General features: G+C 55.8%; 1 protein-coding gene and 1 long non-coding RNA gene across 4 annotated transcripts; one reads left to right on the forward strand and one right to left on the reverse strand.

Moving 5' to 3' along the window:
- Positions 1-93: 93 nt before the first annotated feature.
- FNDC8 (fibronectin type III domain containing 8) lies at positions 94-7,605 on the reverse strand. 3 transcript variants are annotated; one of them, XM_002719236.6, is made up of 4 exons: positions 6,409-6,747; positions 2,577-2,946; positions 888-1,127; positions 94-382 (listed from the first exon to the last, which is right to left on the reverse strand). In XM_002719236.6, the coding sequence occupies exons 1-4, from the start codon at positions 6,615-6,617 to the stop codon at positions 230-232; spliced, it is 972 nt and encodes a 323-aa protein (XP_002719282.3). In that variant the 5' UTR covers positions 6,618-6,747; the 3' UTR covers positions 94-229. The 3 variants fall into 3 exon arrangements, with proteins under 3 accessions (XP_002719282.3, XP_089173519.1, XP_089173518.1); XM_089317393.1 differs by lacking the exon at positions 888-1,127; XM_089317392.1 differs by lacking the exon at positions 94-382 and having other exon boundaries at positions 595-1,127; positions 6,409-7,605.
- On the forward strand, positions 899-2,159 carry LOC138846164 (uncharacterized). The gene is made up of 3 exons (XR_011383570.2): positions 899-1,033; positions 1,613-1,728; positions 2,015-2,159. It is a non-coding gene; the product is annotated as an uncharacterized LOC138846164 (long non-coding RNA).
- Positions 7,606-7,689: the final 84 nt, after the last annotated feature.

Consider the following 7,689-nt stretch of genomic DNA (forward strand, 5'->3'; position numbering starts at 1 on the left):
GGAGGGAGTGTAACAGCTGTGGGCAGTGGCTGAGCCTGGCCTGAGATGTCTCCAGGCGAATGGGGCCCCCATCTAGCCTCAGCTGCAGCCCGGAGTGGGGTTGTGGCACCACCGGGCCGGCAGGGTAGTCCGAGGTTCTCTGGCATGGTGCCGTGGTACAGTGCGTCTCATGTTCCTGAGGGCCCCGGGCTGAGGCTGAAGGAGGTGAGGGGCATCCTGTGGCCTCCCCTTAGTAGGGAAATAGCTGTTCCAGGTCTTCAAGTCTCCGCATCTCCTCCACCGTGATGGCCACGGTTTTCCGCTGGGGCTCCCGGCGTTGTACGGTGATCTGGATGGGGTTGTTCTCAGGAAAGCTGTTGAAGTCAGTGGCCACGGTTGCAAACTGAAATGAAACGAGAAAACCCCTCAGAACCCCTTCTCATGTGGGAGCTTGGCTTTTGCCATCTCTGTCACCCCGTCTTGCCTGCCAGATGGCATCTTGGATGGCCTTAATCAACCCAGTCATTGCCGCGAGACAACCGCAAGGAGGCGGGGCTCGTACCTGCACCTCCCCACCTGTGTGATGGTTCCTACCAAAGGGTTGTGTGTCCTCAGGCCTCCCCCCAAGGGCCCCTGCCCACTCCAAGTTGTTCACCTCATCCTCCCCCTTTAGCCTCTTCCCTGTCTTCCTCGATGCCCTTGACTTCCTGGCCCACTCAGAATTGCCAGCACTAAGTGGAACATTAATGTGATGCTGACAGATAAGTTTGGATTAGAGAGGCTTCCTCCTTAAGCCTCCCAGGCAGGATATGGCTGCTTGCTGGCCCAGGCAGAAAGAGCCACACAAGGGGATGCCTGGTTTCAGGCTTCTGACCTTGGACCTCGGGCCCCTCTTCTCCCAGGCTCACTTTGTAGGGCTTGCACCACTTCCCCACCCCAGCTGTATTGGCTGCACGGACGGTGAGGCAGTAGCCGGTGTTGGGCTTCAGTTCCATCAGCTTGACCGTGGTGCCCAAGATCTTGTTGAAGATCCACGGGCGGTTCTTTGCCTTGGGTGAGTCATCGTCATCTGTTTTCTTGGCCACTTCTTGTAACAGCACCTGGTAGAAACTGACCTGCTGCTTGCCCAAGGCATAGGTCCAGGAAATCTAGGGCAAGAGAGAGCCCAAGGCTTCCTTAGACCCGGCGCATCCATCCTCACCTGCCCACTGCACAAGGGTCACAACATCCCGCTCCTGTCCCCTGCTCCTGCTGGGGCCCAGCCAGGTCTGATGGAAGGGGGAAGGCACTCCAACAGTGGCTGTGGAACCACCTGCCCCAAAGCAGGGGCTACACAGGCAATACCCCCACCGACTTGGGATGCACCCTCATTCCTCATTTCTTCTCATTTCTTCTGTCAGCTGAGAGGGACCCTGGAGACCATCCTGTGCACTTTGTTCCTTGCAGATAGGGCCATGGTCACAGCAATGGAGTGACAGAGCCAAGGTCCCAACCTGTGTCTCCAGGGTGCACACACTTTGTATTATGACAATGGCGGCCAGGCCTGGCCAGACATCTCGGGAGGTTCTCGTAACACTGCAGACTCCTGCTGCCCCTTGTCCGTTCTCCCATTTCTGGTCCCTTCCCCTTCCAGGCCAGTGGTTCCCAGTGTTTGGTGGGTATCAGAATACCATGGAAGGCTTGTGAGAAGTTAACGTGGCCAGCCCCAGCCCCACATTCCCGTTTCAGAAGGTCCTGGAGCAGGGTGAGGTAAGGATTTCAATCTCAATAACAAGTTCAATTTCAATAACAAGTTGCCCTGTGGTGCTGCTGTATCATGGCCCACCTGGAAAGCTCAGTTTGAGAAACACCATTCTGGGCCATCCAAGATCTGGGCTTCCAGATTTGTCTTCCAAGAGTACATTTATGAACTGGTAGAAGGTCTTGCACAAAGCTAAGGCCTACTGCCTACAGCAAAATCCATAGCCTGGCACTGGGAACCCTCCAGGAAATGACCCCAGGCTGACTCCCCTCTGCTCCCCTTCCCATCCCCTAGGTCAGTGCAGATGACCTGTGGGCCACCCTCCGGGAGCATCAGCATTCACCTGGGAATCTGTCAGCAATGTACATCCTTGGGCCTCACCCCAGAACCTCCAGGGGTGAAGCCCAGGACTCCCGATTTTAACGAGCGAGAGGTGACGGTAGGAACCCGAGCAATCCAGAAGTGCTGGAATTGGGCCTGGGATCATTTCCTCTCACACTTCCCCACCTGTGAGCCTTTGCGAGGGCCGCCCCTCCACGGAGCGCCTTTCCTCCTCCATCTCTAAGTGTGTAAAGCCTCCTCCTGTGTCAGAAGGTGCCAGAAGCCACCACCCTCACACTGCAGCTGGAAGGAATGTTTCCCTCTGAATTCCTGGAGGAATTTGATCAAACGTTTGCCTGCAGTTTGCCTGCAGCATCGAGCCCTTTCTGCCTCGCTCCAGGGTTCTTTACAGACACACACTCTCTCTCCCTTCCTAAACCATGAACTTGAGGTCCACGTGCACACTGCCCATGGAGCTCAGCTCAGGGCCGGGCACAGGACGCCTCTGCAGGATTGCACAAAGAGGGAAACGCACCACAGCCGTGGAGTCGCTGACCGTGTGCTCACAGATGAAAGGGGCCTCCGGCGTGTCCAGGACCACGGAGGACTCTGAGCGTGTGGAGGAGGTGTCTGTGTCCAGCGCAGGGTTGTCCAGGTCCAGCAGGCCCCCAGGGGTCATTTGGGACTTGCAGGGGTGGGGGCAGAGGGCCAGGTCCCCCTTGTCTGTATTCTTGGCTATGGAGGGGAAGCTGAATTTGTTCAGCTCGCCCTCTAGCATGCCTGCAAAGAAGCTGCTGTTGGGCTGGGTCACAGCCAGTTTGACGGGGTTCATCAAGGTGGACGACATGGGGGTGATGCTGGTGTCATCGGAGCTATATTCAGAATCTTCCGTTGGCATGGGCTTCCTGGAGCGGGAGGGGAGAGGGGAGTCAGAAGAGGGAGGCCACCCCAGCCCATCCAGCCCGGGGGCTCCCCAGGGCACGCCTGGGCCTGATTTGCCAGCATCCCCTGCGGCTCCTGAACAGCTGGGGACTCCCTCATGGATCTGCAGAAGAACATCACACCCATGGGGGCACTGATGAGGAAAACGGATGCTTGGTCCCCAGCCCCCAGCTGGGGTGGGACTGGGGAAGCGACATCTTTAATCAGATCCTTAGAGGGTTCTGGAGCAGGGGCTCTGAGAACCACCACCTGAGAAGTGCAGCTAACCGGTTACGTCCTCCCTCTGAAGTGGGGTGTGGGGCAAATACAAACCCCTCGAAGGGGAGCGATAAATCAAGCGTTACGAATACCTATGCATTAAACCTATTGTTTAATGTAGTTGCTAATATTTATTTACACTTACAACATTGATTAATATAAAATTAACAGTGAGGGGCTGGCATTGTGGCACAACAGGTAAAGGAACCACCTGTGGCACCAGCATCTCATATCAGAGAAGAACTGACTTGAGTCCTGACTGTTCCACTTGCGATCCAGCTCCCTGCTAATGCATCTGGGAAAGCAGCAGAAGATGGCCCAAGTGCCTGGGCCCCTGCACCCACGTGGGAGACCCAGGTGGAATTCCAGGCTCCTGGCTTTGACTTGGCCCAACAAGGGCCACTGTGGCCATTTGGGGAGTGAACCAGCAGGTGGAAGACCTCTTGCTCTGTCTTTCCCTCCCTCTCATCACTCTGCCTTTCAAATAAATATAATAAGGCTTTAAAAAAGTTAACAGTAGGACAGGGAGATATACTGGAGTGAATGCTCAAAACCTTTTTTCTTCTATTCTGATTTTTTAAATTATGAACTATTTCTGGGGGGTGAGGACTTGTGTTGCAGCATGTTAAGCCACTGCTTGGGATAGCTGCATCCCATGTCAGAACTCGTGGTTCAAGATCCGATACTCCACACTTCTGATCTTGCTTCCTGCTAATGCACCTGGCAGGTCACAGGTGATGGTCCAAGTGCCTGGATTCCTGCCACCCACAGGGGAGACCTCAATGGAGTTCTTTGCTTCTGCCTGGCCCAGCCCTGGCTGTTGCAGGCATTTAGGGAGTGAACCAGAAGATGGATGATCTCTCTCTCCTGTCACTCTGCCTTTCTAAAATGACTCTTATTAACATAGTATGAAATATTCTAGACATACACGAAGAGTATATTGAGCCTCCATTTGCTTCTTATTCAGCTTCAGAAATAAAACCTTATCAGTGTAGGTTATAATCCTTTTGGGATGTCTGCATCCCAAATGCCTAGGTTTGAGTCCCAGCTCCACCCCGATTCCAGCTTCCTGCTACTGGGGACCCTGCCGACCACATGAGAGGCTAGGACTGAGTTTCACACTCCTGGCTTCAGCCTGGCCCAGCCCTAGCTATTGTGGGCTTTCGGGAAGTGAACTAGAGGACAGAAGTTCTCGCTTGGTCTGTTTCTGTCTCTGTCTATACCGCTCTGTCAATCTAAAAGTCTGGTTTCCAAGGTTTTGGTTTTGTTTTTTAACCTTGACCCAAAGTAAGAAACACATGTTACATGGCAACTTGGTATACATAAATATACACCTATAACTAAACCAGATGTTTCAGGGACTGGTACTTGCTCCATGTGTGCTATACTCTGGGATTTCTGATTCTGTTTAGGTTCATTTTATCATATTGTCTGCACCACCTAGAAGGGTCTCCTGACCATTAACGGGTCATAATCCACAGCTCGTGCCTCCCTTACTCCGGCCCAGCCTCCATGTCATGGTTGATTGGTGGGCTAAGCTCTCCCTCCCTGAGTTTCAGCCCCCTTGACTCCTCCTGAAAACTCCTGAGCAGCCCAGGCCCCCTCTGCTAGCCCTTGGTGGACATTTGGAACAAACAGTTTCCCCACCAAGACTTTTTGTAGGCTGCAGAAGTCTGGGTATTGGTGTCGTTTTTGCTCGATTATTCCAGTGAAATCTTCCTTTCAGACTCACTCACTGGAGATGCTGGTGCTATGTGGGCCCAGGGGCCACCAGGTATTTCACAGCCACCCCTGTCTTATTTGCCCTTGTTTGCAAATGAAGGACTGAGTCCCTGGTGTTAATTAACCTGAGGCCATTGAGCTATGGAGTATAACTTGAATTTGAACTTGAGCTCCTAGACTTCCACAAGGCTGGAGGCTTCTGAGTTTAGGCAACCTGCTTACTTCAAGGTCTTGGACACTACTTCCCTCTTATTTAATCAAAACCAGCCACATAATTTACGGGGCCCAGTGCAAACTGAAGTGCTGACTGAGCCATTTGTTCAAAACTTCTGAAGAATTGTAAGACAGGAGCTGGTGCTGTGGCGTAGCGGGCTAAGCCTCCGCCTGCGGTGCTGGAATCCCATATGGGCACCGGTTCAAGTCCCGGCTGCTCCTCTTCCAGTCCAGCTGTCTGCCTGGGAAAGCAGCAGAAGATGGCCCAAGTTCTTGGGCCTGCGTGGGAGACCCAGAAGAAGCTCCTGGCTCCTGGCTTTGGATCAGCCCAGCTCTGGCCATTGTGGCCATTTAGGGAGTGAACCAGCAGATGGAAGACATTTCTCTGTGTCTATAACTCTACGTCTCAAATAAATAAATAAAATATTTTAAAAATAGAATTTAAAGACAGTGACAACAGAGCATTAAACTTGGCGCAGTCCCCTCGTGAGCCCGACGCGGTGTGTGACTGCACAGGGCGCGTCCCCGGGAGACTGCCTGCGTCTGATTCCCTCAGCCCAGCTTAGCTGGCACCACCCCCTCTGCATGGCTCCCTCCTTCCCTGCCCTGATGACACAGCTCACACTTCCCTCCCTCCGAGAAGCTGCCCTTCACTGCATCCTCCCCAAGCTATCGAAGCTTCCTGAGGCCCCCCGGCTCCTCGAGGCACCCACCATAGCACTTAGAGGCCTGGCCGTGTCATTCTGGTCCTGCTGACCACACCCCTGTCCCGACCCCACACACCAGCCTGGGAGCTCCCTGGGGGTGCTTCACTCCCAGGGCCCAACCCAGGGCCTGACACCTGGCAGGGGAGTGAAGTAAAGGAAACCGACTCACAGAGGAAGAGTAGCAAACCCCACACGGCGGGGGGTGGGTGGGCAGGCTATGGGGGAACACGATCAGGCAGGCAAGGGTGCCACAGGGGAGAGGGGCCGGGGTGGGTGGTGGCGAGGACAGTAGCCAGACAAAGCAGAAGGGGGAGCAGCGTCAACAAAACCCTGTCTAACCCAGGAAGGCTTCCTGGAGTGGGAGAGCCTTGTACTGCAGGGACCAACTCTGGGCTCTGGAACACAGAGGTGCGACCCACACACGTGGTCTTTCCAGGGGACCTGGGGGCTGGCCTGAGACAGGCGAGGGGGTGCGGCTTCCTCTGGGCCCTCTCCCGGTCCCCCAGCTCCAGAGTCGCGTCTTACACAAGATTGATGGTGTCTTCCTCCAAGAAGTTAACCAAGCTGCCTCTTGAGGAAAGTGGGAGTCCTTTGGTAGTGACGGTGCGGTTCATGGACTTGGGGTTCAGAAAGGGCTTCGGCAGCTGGTCGAGTGCACTCACGAGGTTGAGGTTTTCCTTCTTCAGCACGGCCTCCTCCCCATCTCCCACTTTACAGAGTGCGTTTGATGCCATCTGGTTGGTTTGGGACCACAGCCGTCACCATGCAGGACCACCGAGCTGGCAGGAAGCAGAGAGAAACTGCGGGGCCAGCAGACACACCGGAGGGGGTGCAATGGGCTGACTTCACAATCATCATCAGCTGTAACAATCAGGGGCCAGCCTGGCCCTGGGTTTGAGGCTCCCTGGGGTGCTGGCTGGGCCAAAGGGCCAGAGCCACAGGTAGGGTGGAACCAGGCACAAACCACAGCATCCCTCAGGCTCTACCAATGCCCACAACAGCCAGGGCTGGGCCAGGCCGAGGCCAGGAGCTCAGAACTCCATCTGGGTTTCTCCCATGAGCGGCAGGGACCCCGTCATCGGAGCCATCATCCCCATAGTGTCCCCAGACGCCTGCCTCTGAAGACCTCGGAACACTCGACACCTGTGCCTCTCTGCGCTGCCCTGCAAGGAGATAGAGGATGAAAAAGGCGCCTGGGCGGGGAGGGAGGTGCCTGGGGCTGGGGAGGCTGGCGGTTCCGGGCAGAGTCTCTGAGTGCGGGCGACGCTGGCTGCGGAGGCTGCTGCTCTCTGTCCTCAAACTGTAGGCGGCAAACCCCACTGGGTCGGGTGATGGCTCCCGGGTGCTCACAGCTCCCAGGGGAGGCCGCTCGGAACAGGGATACGAATAGCGCCTCCCTCTAGGTTTGTCAGAGCGCTCGGTAAAGTCATTTTCACGCTTCACCGAATCGCACGTGCGTGTGCGCGTGTTCCATATGCTCCAAGGTTTCGAGACAGAGAAGTAGGTGCCCCCTGCGTGCTTATCCTAGGATCCGTACCGGTCAGATTGCTTTGAGTCCTTTTGATTGCCTGTCTCTCCCCGACTCATCAGCTCCCAGAGGGTAGAGGATTGTCCAGGAGTTTAACATTTTTGTCCTAGGGCGGCCGTGGGCGCGGGGTGGGCGCGCAGGAACCGGATCGGGCTGGCGCGGCGCCAGGCGGCGGCTCACGGATCGCGGATCGCGGGGCCCGTAGGACCCGCGGGCGCGAGGCTGCGGCGGCTCGCCCTGTGTGGCCAGCAGGTGGCGCTGCGGGCCTGGCCCACGCC

The sequence above is a fragment of the Oryctolagus cuniculus genome, chromosome 17, assembly GCF_051225735.1.
Source record: "Oryctolagus cuniculus isolate XC-2025 breed Fujian yellow rabbit chromosome 17, ASM5122573v1, whole genome shotgun sequence".
NCBI classification, from domain to species: Eukaryota; Metazoa; Chordata; class Mammalia; order Lagomorpha; family Leporidae; genus Oryctolagus; species Oryctolagus cuniculus.